Source organism: Ursus maritimus, unplaced genomic scaffold (genome assembly GCF_017311325.1).
Source record: "Ursus maritimus isolate PB19 unplaced genomic scaffold, ASM1731132v1 scaffold_15, whole genome shotgun sequence".
Lineage (NCBI taxonomy): Eukaryota > Metazoa > Chordata > Mammalia > Carnivora > Ursidae > Ursus > Ursus maritimus.
Genome location: NW_024423897.1, coordinates 30,309,714 through 30,327,957, shown reverse-complemented (window position 1 = coordinate 30,327,957; position 18,244 = coordinate 30,309,714). Strand labels below are relative to the sequence as shown.

General features: G+C 42.4%; 1 protein-coding gene across 1 annotated transcript; it reads right to left on the bottom strand.

The window, feature by feature from the left end:
* Window positions 1–5,145: 5,145 nt before the first annotated feature.
* Window positions 5,146–17,769, bottom strand: CCL28 (C-C motif chemokine ligand 28; the record flags this gene model as incomplete). The annotated part of the gene is made up of 3 exons (XM_040630624.1): window positions 5,146–6,183; window positions 11,924–12,050; window positions 17,760–17,769. Coding segments are annotated over 3 exons (330 nt in total), but the record flags the coding sequence as incomplete, so codon positions are not given.
* Window positions 17,770–18,244: the final 475 nt, after the last annotated feature.

Below are 18,244 nucleotides of genomic sequence, written 5' to 3'. Positions count from 1 at the left end.
CCCACCTTCCCAGGAAGTCAAGCTTCTTGGTGTGATGAGTGGAAGCATTCTAGATTGTCTTCTAGCCAACCCAATTTGGACTGGAATACTTAGTGGACGTTTAATGGTGCTACATAGAGTCCCTGTTTCTACAAAATGGAAGATATTTTTCAACTTAGATTAGGTTGAAAGCTATAGTAGTCTTCCCATCAAAGGGGGTAAATGAAAAACTTAACCCAGCACCTCAGGGTGACCAGAACACAGAGGCAGCCTTTTATCTCAGAAAGAGAAAGCTGGGGGCTATGCTGATAGAAAGGCCATTGCCAAATTTTAGGTATTTGGAGACAGACATATTGCAGACATTTTGCATTATTGAAGGGCACAGCTCTCTCCAACAAAAGAATTGATAAGAACCCTATTATTTGAAAAACTTAGAATTTTGAACAGCTTATAATGCACAAATGCAGAATTCTCTGCAATTAGTAGGAGGAACCCTGATATCTCCAGTGAGTGACTGACAAAAACAAGAAGAGCAGATATAAATAATCTGGATGCCTGGCCATACCTGGAAAAGAAGTAAAATATCCACACCACATGAATAATATAGAAAGTAGTCGTATTTCATCAGACTCCAGTTCATTGTTAGAGAAGGGTATTACACTCTAACACACTACTTGGCCCAGCAGAGAACAAAACTTACGTAGTCAGGATGGTTCAAATGCTGTTTATTGATTGTGTTAATTTTCTAATGCTGCATAACAAAATACCACACACTTAGCTACTTAAAATAATACCTACTTACTAGCTTACAGTCTACAATCAGACGTCCAGACATGGCACGACTGGGCTCTCTGCTTAGGGTCTCACAAGGCTGAAATCAAGATATTGGCTGGGCTGCATTCCCTCTGGAGGCTCATGAAAGAATCTGCTTCAAGCTCATTCTTGTTCCTTGCTAAATTCAGTTCCTTGTGGGTGTAGGACTGAGGTCCTTGTTTCCTTGGTAACTGTCAGTTGGAGGCTGCTCACAGCTGACTTGTATTGGGGAGCGAGAATTCCTGTCCCCTCAAAGGTTCTTCTAGCTGGGCTAAGAATCAAATCAACATGAGAGATTAGCAGAAGATCAAATTTAATAAGTGTACGTAAGGGGAATCCACACAGACATGGAAATTCCAAAGACAGGACACATGAGGTATTTATGTCATTCTGAACTAAGGAGAAGGGGTTAGGTGTCTGTGATTTCAGAAGAAAGGAATGCATTTCACAGGGTGATAAGAAGAGCAAAGTTTGGGAATTAGATATATTTGCCCTATAATACAGATGAGTCACTCAGATAAAATTTATCTCTGTTAATAACACTTTTTCTGGGAAAGACCCCCAATTTATATTCCTCTATGTAGTTAAGGGAAGGGCAAAAATTTATCTTGAGCCAGCAGGGTCTCAAGTGCCTTCAGGTCAAAATAATCCACATGCCAAAGCGGCACATTGAGGGGAGGGGGGGGCGGTCATAAACCCCTTCACTTGCCCCCCTCCATCTCCAAAGTCAGCAATGACATGTTGAATCCTTATGTTTTGAATTTCTCTTGACTACCCTGTCTCTGACCTCTAGACCCAGACTTAGAGAGCTCCTGTGATTAAGTCACACCCATGCAAATAATCTCCCTATCTTAAGGTCAACTGATTCGTGACCTTAATTACATCTGAAAAATACCTTCACTATAACACCTAGATTAGTGTTTGGGAGAAAGCATGTGAATACCAGGGCAGGAAATTGGTGTGTGTGTGTGTGTGTGTGTGTGTGTGTGTGTGTGTGTGTGGGGACACTTTGAAGAATTTTCCCAAGTATGTTTCAGGGCACGAAAAAGTTGTGTGTGTGTGTGTGTGTGTGTGTGTGTGTGTGTGTGTGTAGGGAGTCACTTTAGAATTTTTCCAAGTATGTTGGTTTTCAGTTTTTGAATCTACCTTAGATTCTGGACCAGCGATTCTCAACTGGGTTAGGGAGTGATTTTGCTCTCCTCTCCTAGGGATCAGTTAACATCTGGAGTCATTTTTGGATATGATCTAGTGAGGAGAGGCCAGAGATATTGCTAATCCACCTACAATGTATAAGAGAGTCCCCAAAATAATTATCCAGCCCAAGATGTCAGTAGTGCCAGGGTTGAGAAACCCCACCTTAAAGAAAACATGAAGGAAAATTCTTCCTCCTACCCCTCCTCCTCCTCTTCCTCCTTTTCTCCTTCTTCTTCTTCTATAGAATTATTGTTATCACCCTCAGCCACATAAACGTAAAAGTATCACTGATGTGACACAGATGGAGAATAAGATAGAAGGGAAGGGTCTGGAGCATTATCTCCACCTTACAGACAGAGGAAACTTAAATTCTAGAATCCATAGGCTAATGGATGGTATATGGTGGGTATATTATTCAAAGTTACAAAGATAAAGAAAAAGAATAGTAATAAAACTCAAGATGCGGCGGGAGAAGGGAAGGGAAATTAGGAGTAGTAAGGAGATAGTAGACATAGCCTAAAATTGATAAATAAAAAATACTTGCCAGCATTTCATTTAAAATTATGGAGGTCACCACTGATGGGTTACCCCAAAATATGGCATGTTGATATATTGAATATTTTAAGCTGAAGGACTTTGAGAAAAGAGGACAAGCAAGAAGCTCACTCTGACCTTCTCCCCATCGTTCTCATTGAAACAGGTCATAGAACTCTCAAGTAGGACATGAAAACTTATGTTAACTAAATGTGTATGTTTTTCTTCTGTTAATGCCTTGATCAGCTTAATTTTCAGACCCATTTAGGGACCCTAAGAGGATCGAGGAAAACTTTTCTTCCCTTGTAACACCAGAACTAAAACTTTTAAAGAGATTTAAAAAGGTTGCATCCACCAAGTAGGTCTGGGAATCGGGAGGATATAGTGAGGGAATGTTTTTAATGATAAACTCTGCTGTACTTTTGATTTCTTTTCTTTTACTACACACTTGTATCACTTTATAAAAATATAACCTTAAAAAAACTGAGGGGGGTTAACCCAGGTGACCTAATTGTATAGCAAAAGTAACAGTATTAGTGACACAATAATGTTTTAGGAAGTGCGATTGCCTCTAAAACAGAATTTCTTTAAGAAGCTGCTTGCCCAGGCACACGGTCCTCATACAAAGGTTCACTTATTCACATTGCAGTAAAATCGCATTTTAAAAATACAGCATAGAAACCTATTGTCATTATGGCTGCCCCCAAATTGTGTAGAATTATAGATCTGCCCTGGAAAGAAAAACAAAATGTAAAATCATTCAAGTTCTCAGTGGAGAGTCTTAGAGACCAATTTTTCAAAAATTTTTTTCTTGACTATATTCCCTATGCTGTACTTTCCATCGCCGTAACATTTTTATTTTATAACTGGAAATTTTACCTCTTAACCAATGTTTTTATTTTATCTTAACTTTTCAGTAATGTTGATTATTATGAGTCATTTAAAAACCTGTGATTTGTTTTCAAGTTACTCTCATACTACTTTATTGTTGTTGTTGTTTATTTAATGTTGCTTTCTCCAGCATTTGAAACCTGTCATTTGATGACACTGGGTGATATGACTACAAGATTAAGAAGGAATATTTAGTGCTCTAGTCTGAATGTTTGTGTCCCCTGCTAAAACCCATGTGTTGAACTCTAAACCCCCGAAGTGGATGGTTTTAGTAAGTGGGGCCTGTGGGAGGTGCTCAGGTCATGAGGCTGGACCCCTCAGGAATGAGATTCGCGCCTGATAGAAGTTCCAGAGAGCCCCCGGGTCCTTTCCACCTTGTAAGGACACAGGGAGAAGTCGGCAGTCGGCAGCCCCGCAAGGCTTTCACCGGATACCCGATCTGCCGCTGCCACAATCCGGGATTCCCAGCCTCCCCGAAACATGAGAAGCAAAGGTCTGCTGTTGACAAGCTCCCCAGCCTCTGGCATGGTCCTAGGGCAGCCTGACAGGTAAGACGTTGGAGAACCATCTTCCTTAGGATCACCTGTATTATCATAGTAAAAAGCATGATGGATTCGAGTGGAAGAATGCCGCATTTTTTGATGAAATCTGCTTTACGGCGAAAAGAAAAACGTGGTGAGGGAGATTCTGCAAAACAAAGGTTACAAATGGTGTGCAGTTTCCTCCACTGCCTGGGAGTGCGAAAGTCAGTGAAGTCAGGTGGGGGCCTGTTTTACTCTCCGAAGGGGGTCGTTGTCACTGTCGGCACCAGCAATGCCGGAGCGGCCGGTTTCAGTACTAGCCTTGCGAGTGGAGCGGTGGGCGGGCACCCGAGCCCTTGGTGAAGCACCAGGTGCACAGATGGCGATCTGAATGCCTCTCCCTCTGCCCCACCTCCGCGGGCACACCTTTTAGGGCCCACTGCGGGGGCTGCCCGAACTGGGGAGGGTCTGGGAACCCGGATACAAAGCTTGTCTCTGCTACTTCCTGTGGGCCCGTGGGCAAGTCATTTTACCTCTATGAGCCTCAGATTTCCTCATCCATTAAGCAGAAATATCAGTACGAAGCTCGCAGGGTTGTTGGTGAGAATAAACAAATCACGTGCTATATGTCAATGAGGGGACTTGGACAAAGGCCAGTTAATGATAATTTAACCTACATGAGGCTCAGCACTTGCATGCGACCCGTGATCACCTCAAGTCAGCCTGGCAACACCGCGGCTCGGAACTGGCCAGGAGGGAGGCAGGGGACACCTGACACCTGGCAGCATGGACACCGTGTTCCTGCCATCTGACGGCTGTTTGTGAAAACTAGGTCTTGGTCTGCATCTGGAAGCTTCTGTGGACCACAAGGAGGCCAAAAGACAAGCCATGCGACAGGATCCACCGACAAGGTGTGGGAAAGATGGGCCAGGAGTGAAGAAACGGGGGCTCCTTGTCAGGAGAGTGTAAAATCATCCCGCATGGCATCCAACTCCGGATCCCTCCCTGGTGCCCTGAGCACTCACTGCGGAGGCACACGCTCCCTGAGCAGAGCAGACTTCATGTTTCAGCGACAGAGTGTATCAATCCAGCAACGGGAGTTACTCAAGCTTGATGTGATGCTGAAGTGATACGCAGCTAAAACTTCTCAACGTAGAAAATGAACTCCAATGTTTACAAACTCTAAATAATGCAATAAGAAATACACACATGCACGTAGAAAGCATTCTTATCCAAACCGTTAAACCCGAACGTGGTCATGAGCAAACAGGCAAACCCAGAATGTGGAACAGATTCTGCCCTAGGCTCTCTTTTAAAAAAGTCTGTGCCATGGGAAGAAAGAAAAGAAAAAAAGCAGAGGGACTTTCTTAGAGTAAAAGATACTAAGGAAATATAACAATTAATTGTAATATGTGACTTGATTGATTTAAAAAACTATATGAAAATTATACTCTGGAAATAATTGGGGAAATTAAATGTGGAATATATATATATGGCATATATATTTAGGTATAAACCTGATAATGTGATTATATTCAAAAGGTCTTTCTTCTTGGGAATGTCAAGTTGTAACACTAAAAAAAAAATTAGAAGTGAAGTATTACAACATTTGCAACTTATTGTCAAATGGTTTAGCAAAACAATATATATATTTAGACATAAAATGTTTTATACACACATGCAAAAAGAGAAGAGAGAGAAAACAAATGTGGCAAAATATTAACAATTATTAATCTAGGTGAAAGGTGTGCGAGTGTTCATTGTGCCAATCTTTCAACTTCTCTGTAGGTTTGCAAACCTTCAAAATAAAAAAGGTTGGAGAAATTAGATCTGTATGCTGCTCTTAAAATATGATATGAAGACAAGCACTATCTTTTCATTTCATTTGCAGATGAGTATATTATTAGCTGCATTTGCACCTTGTATAATTGTTCCTTTAAAATGTATATTATGTTTTGCCCTGTTGACTCCCAATAAGGAATATTCACAAAATAAATTTAAGCAACCATGGCCAAGTCCACTTGAGGAATTGTCTGTGTGGGTCCATCTGTAAACGCTCTAATAAGGAGTTTTATGGGCCTGGGTTTCTGGTTTCCCCGGATGTGCCCCTTTACTTTTCCTCTGGCCGGCGTGTTTCTTCTTGTGGCACATGTTGCCTTTAGCGTTTTTCTTGGCTGCTTGTTCTTTCATCCACTGCTTAATAACGTGACTGTGCGGGCTGACACAGATTCTTCTGCGCCTGATGTGAAGGCTGCCAAGGAGGGAACATAAACGAAGTCACTGATGGAAATTTTTTTATAGTTTTTTTTTTAAAGATTTTATTTATTTATTTGACAGAGAGACAGCCAGCGAGAGGGAGCACAAGCAGGGGGAGTGGGAGAGGAAGAAGCAGGCCCACAGCAGAGGAGCCTGATGTGGGGCTCGATCCCATAACGCCGGGATCACGCCCTGAGCCGAAGGCAGACGCTCAACCGCTGTGCCACCCAGGCGCCCCTATAGTTTTTTTTAATCAATCAAGGTTCACATACTACAATTGTTATATAATTGTTATATTTCTTTAGTATCTTTAGTATCTTTCTTACTCTTCGGACCTGAGGTTGGATCTTCACTACCTTTCGGCCTACGATTCCTGAAACAGCAGCGTTGAAAGGAGGAGGAGGGGTGCCTGAGTGGCTCAGTCGGTTGAGCGTCTGCCTTCGGCTCTGGTCATGATCCCAGGGTCCTGAGATCGAGTCCCTCATTGGTCTCCCTGCTCAGCGGGGAGCCTGCTTCTCTACCTCTGCCTGCTGCTTTGCCTACTTGTGATGTCTCGCTGTCTTTCTCTCTCTCAAATGAATAAATAAAATCTTTAAAAAAAAAAAAAAAGGAGGAAGAGAAGGAATTAGAGGAGGAGGAGGGAAGGAATGAGGGAAAGGAGAGAAACCAAGGGAAAACAATAGTCTTTCCTGACCCAGAGCTTCACCCAACAAAACCAACTCACACCTCACGGCCCACCTCAAACATCACCTCCAGGCAGTTTTTCTAGATTCTCTCAGCTAAGTGCCCTGTTTTCCCCTTGAGTCTCAGCATTACCTCTCCTCTGGGACTTAGCATAAGCTGTCTTTTGTATGACTTTTTGCTTCAAACCTTCTCCTTGTCCTGGGGTTGATGCTCCTTGAAGGAGGAACAGTCTACAATTGTCTTGAAAAAGGCCTGTTCACAGCAGGACTTCAGTAATTACTTACGGATAGGAAGTGAAAATTGTTCAAAATAAAAAGTCTGGTTTTGTTTTAAATAAAACAATCAACTAAAATATTCTAGGTGTTTGATAACATTTTAATATACCATAGATTCATACCCTTTCTCAAATGTTATCATGTTTTAAATTCTGACCTTGGGGTGAGAGAACCATAAGGCAGCATTCACAATTTCTAGTAACCGTAAGAATTTCTTGTTACAAAAGATACTGTGACATGTAATTTGCCCTCAGGTACCATCCAGCTCTTATTCAATGTCACGGATCCTGTTGGCTCTACATAAACAACAATCTGTACCTGGAAAAAACAAACCCCCTGCCCGTTACTGGGGAAAAAATCCAGAGGGATAGAGAGTAGGTTGCCATTTCTCCAGTGGACCTAAGAGGAATCATCCACTAATGTGGGGACTCTTGAAATGAGAGGAAAAGCTGGGAAAGGCCTCAGTGAGTTTAAGCATAATAAAGCCAGCATATGGGAATATTAATTTGAAAGAAGTAACGTTTCTTGATAGGGGGACAACGCATTCTCCAAGTGTATCACACGGAGACATCTTCCAAAGGAAAGCTCCCTCTCGCTGCGGCCAGTTGGTTTGCCATTGGCTGCTAGAGGAGAGAACCTGGTTAGAGCTCAGTGGGGGAGGAAACAAAAAAGAGTTGAAGCTCCTATCCTTCCCAAAGGACTACAATGTTCTCCTTTCCCTGTGATGCCAGCAAGAAGCTGAGCAGACAGCCAGTGGAGGAAGGCTCCCCTGACATCCAGATAAGCCCACAGAGTCCACAGAGGGAACTAGCGCCTGACTCCCTCATTCCGTGAGGAATGAGGAGCTTCAGGGAGGGGCACCGGCCCTGGAGCTGAAGGTGAGCACTGGATGGGGGCAGCATGGACAGAGGAGCAGGGAGGTGGAGAGCCACAGGAAAACGGGCAACAGCTACCATGCACGACCCTTTTCAAAGGCCTGCCCAGTGGGGCCTCAAGCGCTCAATGTAATACAAGGGTGAAGAACCGGCTGCGGGAACACAGCTCCCAAATCTGAGATGCCAGGATGTTTTCAAACCTTCAAGTTTAAAGACTGCTTAAACCCACACTTGTATCCTTGGTGTGTTCCATCACCAGGATAAAAAGAGATGAGGTAATGTTGGACAAGGAGGTAGCCTATCTCACACTCCCTTCTCCCTCCTACCCTCCACCCCACTCCACAGTATTCTGCTGGGCGCTGACCCAGACCGTTGAGTATTTCTTGGTGGAGAGTTTGGGCTCTAAGACGCCATAAGGCTGATCCCCTGATTCTTTTGCCCAAGAGAGAGCAGCACGAGACGGTCCGATGGACCTATGGGGTGGCCCTGCCACAGAGATGAAACCTGTTAATTGTTCCCCAAACCTGATTTCTTTACCCCTTCTCGAGCACAACAGTCCCTCAACAATCACTTTTGAAAAAACACTCAAGTGTTTTTCCCAGATAACTTTAATAACCCCAAGTTTTCTTCCCAACAGATATCTGTGTAGGCACACAAAAACCTCAGCCCTCCGCCCAAGATAACTTTGCCCTGTGTTTATGTTAAGAAATAGCCAGGAGCTCTTTAGTGAAGTCACTGTAGACGGGTTTACACAAGCAAACTCCCCTCTGAGGGAACAAAAATCACAATGATCATCTCTAGGGTGTGAAACAAAGGACCTATTCCAGGCAGGAAAGGAAAAGGAGAGAAATCTAGTGAGTACGCCATAAGCTCATTTTATCTCTTAGTTGTGACTAATAATACGTGCTTTGGGGGAGTTATATTTGCCACACTCACAATGTTTTCCGTATCTGAAATACTTGTCTAAAACTTACATACTCAAAGCTAAGGAACTACATTTTAGATGAGTAGAGACCTGCTCTGTAGTGAAACAGTTTGAAAACGAGAGAACTTTTATCCATTCATGTTGAATGTCAGAAAAAACAACAAAGAAGGTCTGTAATTTATGATTAAAAAATACTACATGGTCAAATTTCATCTTATTTGAGAAGAGATCATAACTACTCTATTTTTCAGCTGTCTTTTAGCACAGAGAGGCCAGTTTACAAACTTGTACTTGAATAAACTAAATATTTTTAGATCCAAGTGATTGGTTTCATAGCTTCTCTTGAATTAAAATCAAGTGCTTTTTAAAATGAGAAGTCATGGGTTCTTTATCATATGTTCCCTTATCAAGATAAGAACTTACATCATTTCTGTTCCTATTCCTTTTTAGATCTCTATTTCGTACGTGCTTATTCCCCCCCAAAATTTTTTTTCTGAAAATCCTGTTACCAATGGCATTCCCTGCTAATACCCAGGATCTGCTCTTACTCCTATCTACAGAGAGAAACTTCCTCTCCTTCTTTCCCCGTGCCTTCCTGGGAGTCCCATGGGATCCCTTACAAGTTCGAAGGCTTCTATTGCCTGAGGTGATGTGTGCCAACAAGGCAGAAGTGACGGTTGTGCATTTGGTGTTTCTGAGAGTAGCCAGAAAGGTAGGTCGGTAGACCTGACACAAATATCGAGATGTTTCCAGTTCTCCAGAGTACTGTCTATCCATGAACTGCCTACGGATTTTCACTCTCCAACTATTACCAGCACTAATTTATTAAGATTAAATAAAAGACTGCTAGAATCTTGGTCATGTGCTAAGAGAACTGGGAATTTGAAGCACCCCTCAGAAGGTACATCATTAGTGAGTGCTCCCTGGATTGCTATAGGAAACACTGGCTCCCAGTGACAAAACCGCCTAAGCCAATGGATCCAGTGTGGTGACAGGAACTGAGGAGAAGTGGAGAGTCCTCAGTCCTCACCCTCCTGCCACATAGACACTCACACTCATTAAAAGTTTGAGCCAGAATTACCTTTCTCTGCGCATCTAACCCCAAGTGTAATTTTTTTTTCAAGAGAGAGAGTGCGAGTGGGGTGTGGGGAAGCAGAGAGAGAGAGGGAGAGACAACCTCAAGCAGGCTCCACACTGATGCAGGGCTTGATCTCATGACCCTGAGATCATAACCTGAACCGAAAGTCAGAGTTAGACGCTTAACCGACTGAGCCACCCAGGTGTTCCCCTCCCAAGGGTGATTTTTAAACTTTATCATACCTACGATCCTTTTGTGGATCTTATAAAATCTGTGATCCTTCTCTCCAGAAAAATGCTTATACAGTCATACCCACAAATTTCAGCGAGTTCACAGCCCCCTGACCTGAAGGTAATTTATCAATGGACAATCTTACAAACTCTTCCTCTGAACTTCTAAGAATCTTGTCTTGGAGCCGTGTTTCCAAAGTTGGGTAATAGATGGATCCCTCTGAAAGGGGAAAAGAGTGTATGTTATATCTCAGAGACCGGTCTGCAGGACTCCGCTGAATGGAGTCGCCCGAGACTCTCGGAGGGCAGAGTCCACGTGGTTACTGCTGCAGTCCCAGCACAAGCTGAGGCTGGACGGGGTTTGGTATAGAAACGTTAATCAATAATTATTTGGTGAATTCACTGAATAAATAAAGAGGCTTCTCAGTGACTTAGGATCTCAGGCATAAGCAGTGGGCTTATTTGTAGCCTCAAGAAGGGGATTCCAAATGGCTCATGAGCATCCCCTGTAGCCATAAGTGGTGTTAAAACCAGCACACCCGGGAGATGCCTAATACACTGTCCTTATGATTTGAAGGGGCTGGATACAATGAAGTCTGGGGAGAGCATTTTATGGTGGGTCCCACCATCACTTTTGAGAGATCTTTGAAGTATATGGTGTTCTGAACGACAGGACCTGGTTCACAGCCCATGTCTGCCATTCTCTAGCTGTATGTCACCAGGTTAACTATTTACTCCTTGGGCACAGCTTTATCTTATGTAACATGGAGATAATTCATGCCTTCCTCACAGCATTGTTGTCAGGATCCAGATTTGCTAAATACCAATGCATTTCAGATTTTAAAGTTTCTATGGGGACATGAAGAACACAGAAATCTAAAGTTCTTATTTGTTTTTAAGATTTTATTTATTTATTTGAGAGACAGAGAGAGAGAGAGAGAGAGAGAGCATGAGCTGGGGGAGGGGCAGAGGGAGAAGCAACTCCCCACTGGGTGGGGAGCCCGATGCGGGGCTGGGTCCCAGGACCCCAGGATCATGACCAGAGCCGAAGGCAGATATTCAACCAACTAAGCCACCCAGGCGCTCCAGAAACCTAAAGTGTTTAATAACTGCACCAGAGGTAAGCTTGAAAAGGGTTCACCACTAGCCAACAGCCCAGAATCAAGAGCAAAGATGGGCATTCGTGCCTGACTGCATGTGACAGGTACAGACATCTCTCTACTTCTGTTTGAACCTGGTATACACTCTTGTTGAATTCAGAGAGTAAAAAATGACAGCAACCCCATTAACTTGACTGGATAAAGCTACAGGTAAAGCCACAAAATAGAACAGAGACACCTTCTGTTTTGTCTTTTCCCTTAGAATGTCCCTAGTTTTGCTTAGGAAAGTCATACACACCATCCAGTGACTGAAGGTATTTATCCTGCATCACCGCACTGCTGTGGGGGCAGCAGAGGCGAGCATGAGCTCTGGCAGTGCCAGGCCTGAGAAACTGTGTGCTCACTCCGGGGAGCCTGGGGCCGGAAAGGTGGAATATTTACTCTCCCCTCCCTTGTTTGAATGATTCTTTGTATGTTGCATAACAGGCAAAGCCTTCCCAACCTACTGCTTGGGGGCCAAGAAATGGTCACTGGACAGGTTTAGACCTCCCTGCTGAAGAGCACTCACATGACAGCAGCCAAGTCACAATCGCCATCAGCTTTCTGGATGCGACATAGATTCACTCTCTCCAGAAGCCTTCTGGAGATATGATGTGAAACTTCAGTGCAACAGCTGGAGGCAATGGGAAGTATGGCTAAAAAGAAGAAAGAGAAAATGTTACATCCTACGATTCATAGGACAACAGCCTAGACACTCCAAACACAAATTATCCGGGGCACCTGGGTGGCTCAGTGGGTTAAGCATCTGCCTTCGGCTCAGGTCATGATCTCTGTGAATATACTAAAAACCACCGAATTGTACACTTTAAAATGGTGAATTTTATGGTATGTATATTATATTTCCATTTTTTAAGTGCTATAGGAGAACAGAACATTTGTTGTCCTTACATTTATTAATGCATTTATTTCCTAAAACTAATTGCTTCTTTAGATATACTGTGCTGCCTATTCTCCAAGTCAAACTACTTTAATGTCCCAAACAAAGTTTTGGGTTTATTCATGTAACATCCATTCACTCATCATCTTACTATGTTAAGAATTACTATGTGAATTCTGATAGAGTGATACCTCTCTCTATATATACTTATAAATTCTTATATAGCAAATCACTATGCTAGACCCTGGGAGTAGAGAGATGAAGAGTTACTAGCTTCAGAGAGCTAATACTCAGACCACTGCTATTAGTTTTGACCCAAGCAGCAATAAAATATGAAATGGACCTTCAGAAGCATTGTGGGAATTAAGAATCATAGGCAAACCTGTGTGATTAGGAATCTGAGTTATCTGAGTGGTGACATCAATTCAAGGAATAGTTTTTGGGTCTTTTTTTTTGTTTTTTGTTTTTAAAGATTTTATTTATTCATTCAACAGAGAGAGAGACAGTGAGAGAGGGAACACAAGCAGGGGGAGTGGGAGAGGAAGAAGCAGGCTCCCAGCAGAGGAGCCTGATGTGGGGCTCGATCCCAGAAGGCCAGGATCACTCCCTGAGCCGAAGGCATTCGCTTAACAACCGAGCCACCCAGGCACCCTCAAGGAATAGTTTTAAGCCAGAAAAGCATCTAGGACCTCCATGCACTTAGTAAACTGGATTACATTTCTCAATTATTAAGGTAGGACGGGCGCACCTGGAGATCATTTAACCTAAATTGGATTAACTATCAAAAGGCAAGAGGCAGGACAGATTTATTACATGTTGGCAGAAGTGAGTGGTGCCCTGCTGAGGCAGCTGGAAATATAAAAGACCAAGAGAGATGGAATCCTTAAGAGCGCTCAAGAAGTCAGGCAACCAAAACTGTTATCAGGGTAGTCCACACTGGGGCAATGTTAAGATTCTTCTGGAGAACAGCGCCCCCTACAGGTTTTTTCGTCCGGCCTCCTGTCAGGCTACTTCTGTTTCAAAGAGTAGGCAGCAACCTCCTCTATTTCAATGATGATCCAGAATTTCCAGATAGGAAAGATTTAGAGATGACAATAAGCTTGAAAAAAGGGATCAGATGACGTTTCTTCCGCATTTACATAGTTTTAATTCAAGTGATACACTTTGGGTTTCTGATTCAGTACATCTGGGATGAGGCCTGCAAATGCGCACATCTAACAACTCCCCAGGTGATGCCATTCTGCCAATTCTGGAACGCACTTGGAGAACCGCTGCTCTAGGAAAACAGACCTCGGCACGGAATCGCTAGGTTGTAGGATATACTTGCTTTGGCAGCACATACGCTACAATCGGAAGGCTACAGAGAAGAAACACGCACCTTCTCCTGTGACACTGGCAAACTGCTCTCAAAGTGATGACACCCGTTTACACTCCCACCTGCAGTGGATTCAAGTTCCATTTCTGTACATTCTCCACAACACTTCATAATGTCACTTTAAAATTGTGCCAATGTGGTGGGATTGAAATGATATCACGATGTGGCCTAAACTTGCCATTTCCATACGAGTGAATGATTGGCTATTAAATTACCTCTTTAAATTGCTAAATCCTATTTTACCAGTTTATTTTGTTTTTGTCAGTTTGCTCCGCCCCCTTATTTAAAGGAATTCCTAAAATATCTTGGATTCCAATCTTCTTTATTAGAAACTATTTTTTCCCACTTGGTAGCTTATCTTTTAATTATGTTTAAAGTTTTTCTTTATAGTTCGCTATTATACCATATTTACCAAATCCTTATCTAGCCGGAAGTCATAAAAATAACGTTTTGTTTTAAAAGCTTTGCTTTTTAGCAACTGAGCTTGCCAGTTCTCAGCCGCAGAGGCTAGCTCACCAGGCCTCAGGTTCCATGTCGAGGCTTGAGCCTAAAGTTTCAGCCAGTGTGAACCCTTCCATAACTAAGGCAACTTCCTGGACAATTTCCCCTGCAAACGTAGCTTAGGGTGGCCAGTTGAGGACTTGGGACCTGGCATCAGATCCCATCATCAAATCTCCACAGGCTTCTCCCAGGTGCCCTGTACTTCTTTTTAGAGTATTTGCTTCCTTACAGAGTGTTCGTCATCATTTTTTGGTTTATAGCTCTATTTAATTTAATAGAATCTAAAATCCTTGAATGAAAGGATGGTGCTTTACCCATTTTCATATCCTTAGTGTCCAGCACATAATTAGTGTTCAATAAAAAAAAAGTTTTGCTTTTTACACCCAGAATTTATTTTATGTATGTTGTGAGCCAGAAAAAGAATTGTTTGCATAAGGAAAACCAACATCTTAGAAGCATAAAGTTAAATAAAAATTATATTGTCCATTTAAAAAGGACAAAGAGATCATTTACCCCTTCCCTTCTTTCTTAAAGAGTATTTCCTTAGAGACATAGTGAATCTGAGTCCTTACCCTAACCTTTGCAACAGAGGCAAATTTCCCTAAGGATTAAACCCAGTCTCCAGTTATTATACTACAGCTATATATCTAAGGTCCAAACAACCTCTAGATATGTAAAAACATGCCACTGGAATTCGCTCAGGGTCTCTCAGGGTGTATGGCGGCTGCCACAAGGTGCAAACCTCTGCTTTTTGAGGAGATAAGAAGTTATTCTTCTCGTTTCCTGTGTAAAATGTGTGCGATTCTAACTTCAAAGTCACTTTCAAAAGGCTTGTCAATCGGCTAATGCTTACTCAGTGATGCACTATGTTCTCTTGTCTATATCAGTACAGAAGGATCTTCCATTGGCAGGACTGCATCCTTTCCACAGTGGAATTGCCCAGTCTCACTGATGCGTAGACACCCCTTAAGTCTTTGGGTTTCCACATACACGTACGGCTGTTTCTGTGCTTTCTCTTTTTTCTTTTATTTATTTATTTATTTTTATTATTAACATATAATGTATTATTTGTTTCAGGGTCTGGGCTTTCTCTTGTTTCACTGCTCTACTTATCTGTCTTTGCACCAGTTCCATACTATCTCAATGAAGATGACTTTTTAATCAATCCTAATACCTAACGCAATTAAGTCTCTTCACCCAACTTCTTGTTCTTCAAAATTGTCTTGACTGTTCTTGGCCCTTTACAATTCCTATAAATTTTAGAATCTGCTTGTTAAGTTCTGCGAAAATCTTTGAAATTTTGGTTGGAATTGAGCTGAATTTATTATTTTGGGAGACCGGACATCTGAAAAATATTGTTTTCCCATCCATAAACGTGGAATTATCTCTCTAGTTACCCAGGGTTTCTTTGATATCCTTCAAGACCTTTATGAAGAAAATAATAAAATACTGTTATATATTTTATCTTAGATCTATTCCTAGATACCTTATAGGTTTTGTGCTGTTGTGAATGGTCTTTTGAAAAATTACTTTTTCTAGTTAGTTATTTTTTTTTTTAAGATTTTATTTATTTATTCGACAGAGATAGAGACAGCCAGCGAGAGAGGGAACACAAGCAGGGGGAGTGGGAGAGGAAGAAGCAGGCTCATAGCGGAGGAGCCTGATGTGGGGCTCGATCCCACAACGCCGGGATCACGCCCTGAGCCGAAGGCAGATGCTTAACCGCTGTGCCACCCAGGCGCCCCTAGTTAGTTATTTTTGATGTGTAGAAATGCTGTGGATTGTTTTATGTTGACCTTATATCCAGCAACTTTGCTGAACTTTTTTTAGGTGTAATAGTTTGGAGTTGATATTCTTTGGTTTTCGAGGTAAACAAATGTTTTTATCTCTCCCTTCCCAATTCCTATATGAAAAGATTTGCTCCTTTATTTTTTTAATTAAAAAAAATTTTTAAAGTAATCGCTACATCCAATGTGGGACTCGAACTCACAACTCCAAGATCCAGAGTCACATGCTCTACGGACTGAGCCAGCCAGGCACCCCAAGGCTCTTCTCCTTTAATTCATTATTTTGCTAGATGCCTACAACAGTGCTTAGCCCATTGTAAACTCAATACACAATTTTTAAATTACTATGATGGATTAATCTTCCCTGCCCTCCTGGGATAAACCATACTTGGTCATAATGTATTAATTTTTATACAATTCTGAGTTTGATCTGCTATTTATTTAAATTTTTGCATTTATTTTCATAAACAAGATTAGTCCATAGTTTGAGTCCCTTATATCAATCTTGACTGTTTTGGGTATTAAGGTTATATTAATCTCAACAATGCATTGAGTAGCTTTCTCTGTTATTCTATTATTGGTAGAGTTTGTATAAGATGATGATTGTCTGTTCCTCCAGCGCTTGGTAAAACCTCTGAAACCATCAAGGCCTGGTGTTCATTTGAGGGAAACATGTTCAACTCTGATTTTATTTCTTTAATAGTTATTTGCTTTTTTTCGGTTTTCTGTATCTTCTCCAGTCAATCTTGATATCTTAGTTTTCTAGGAAATTGTGCATTTCATCTACAATTTCTAATTTATTTTCACTGAAGGCTTTCAGAAAACTCCACTCCCAAAAAATGCCACTCTGGCATATTGATTTTAAGTTTAAAAACTTAACTTAAAAGAACAGCAATGAAAAAAGGGCATTTTAACTTTCCTAAAAGCAGGATCTAAAATTCCCAAGTAAAAGGTGCCCTCCCTGCACTGCACAAAAGAAAGACATTTTTATCCCAGACAACGGCGTCACCCCTCCCTCTGAGTAGAGTGAGATCGTGTTACTTCACTCCAGGGGAAGTTGAGGCCAAGAGAAATCTGTACAAACCAACCCTGTTAAATCAACCCTTATCTTCCTGGTCACTTTCATGATTAACCGCCCTAGCCCAGGTCCTTTTGTCTTCTCACTTTTTCACAATTTACCACTCTGTCCAATTTTATAAGCATTGACTCAAACTGCTTCTTTGGGTTTTCATTTCCTTATGAAGGCTCCCATGTCAACTAATACTTTAATATAGAGTTGTATGCTTTTCCCTTTTTAATATCTTTTGTTACAGGGGCCACAGTCAAGAACCTAGAAGGGAAGAAGGAAAGGGTTTTTTTCCTCTCCTACATCACAAAGTTGCAGAGCATTACCTGAAGTTAGGGCTCCTTATTATTATTATTATTATTATTATTATTATTATTAATAGTGTTTGAAGAGAAGGTTCCTGGGCAAAGTAGCAGTTTTAAAGTTTGTATCTAAATAAAATACAAAATATTTATAAACTTACAAATATCATTTGTTTTGAAACTAAAAACTATTCGATTCATAGGTTAAAAGAAAAAAGTCACAAAATACTCTGAAAACTGGAAGTACTACTTCTTATAACGGGTGGGATATAAATTTAGCCTAAGTCCGTTTACTTAAAACACACGCACGAAAAACAATTGAGCGTTCTACCCAAGAACCTAGAAAAGAAAAAGCAGAGGAAACTAAACCAAAACCAAAGATGGGTTAAAGACAAAAAAGCACGACGTCCCGGCGCTTTACGGCGGTCGCGCTCACGTGTCTGCGGTCAGGGCGGCCGTGGTAGAGGAGAGGCTAGAAGCGGGACACTTGGTACTGGAACCGGAGCCCAAGCCAGAACCCAAGGAAAAGCGGCTGCAACGAGAAGCGGGTGGTGTTTCTCATGGTATACTGGGGCCACATCCGCCGCTCTTCCGGCCTGTGCGCATTGGCCTGGCGCCACTGGCGAGGTCCGGCGGCTTTTCTGTTAGCCCGTGGGTGGTGCGCGCGGCGCAGGGAGAGGACGTTGACGAACGAACGGCCCAAGTAGAATAAGCACGACGCCCAGGGGAGGGGCCGCGGTCGCCCGACAGCGCTGGCCTCTTCCGGGAAGGCTGGGAGGAAGTGCTTGCACCTGCTCGGGATGGCTTGGGACCTCACTAGGCTGCTCCCGAGTCCAGCCTCTGTCCCGGCGTCCTAGGGCCGCGTTTTAGGTGGCGCGGACAGGGGCCCGAGCGCCCAGCACCGACCTGGCCTGCCGCCGC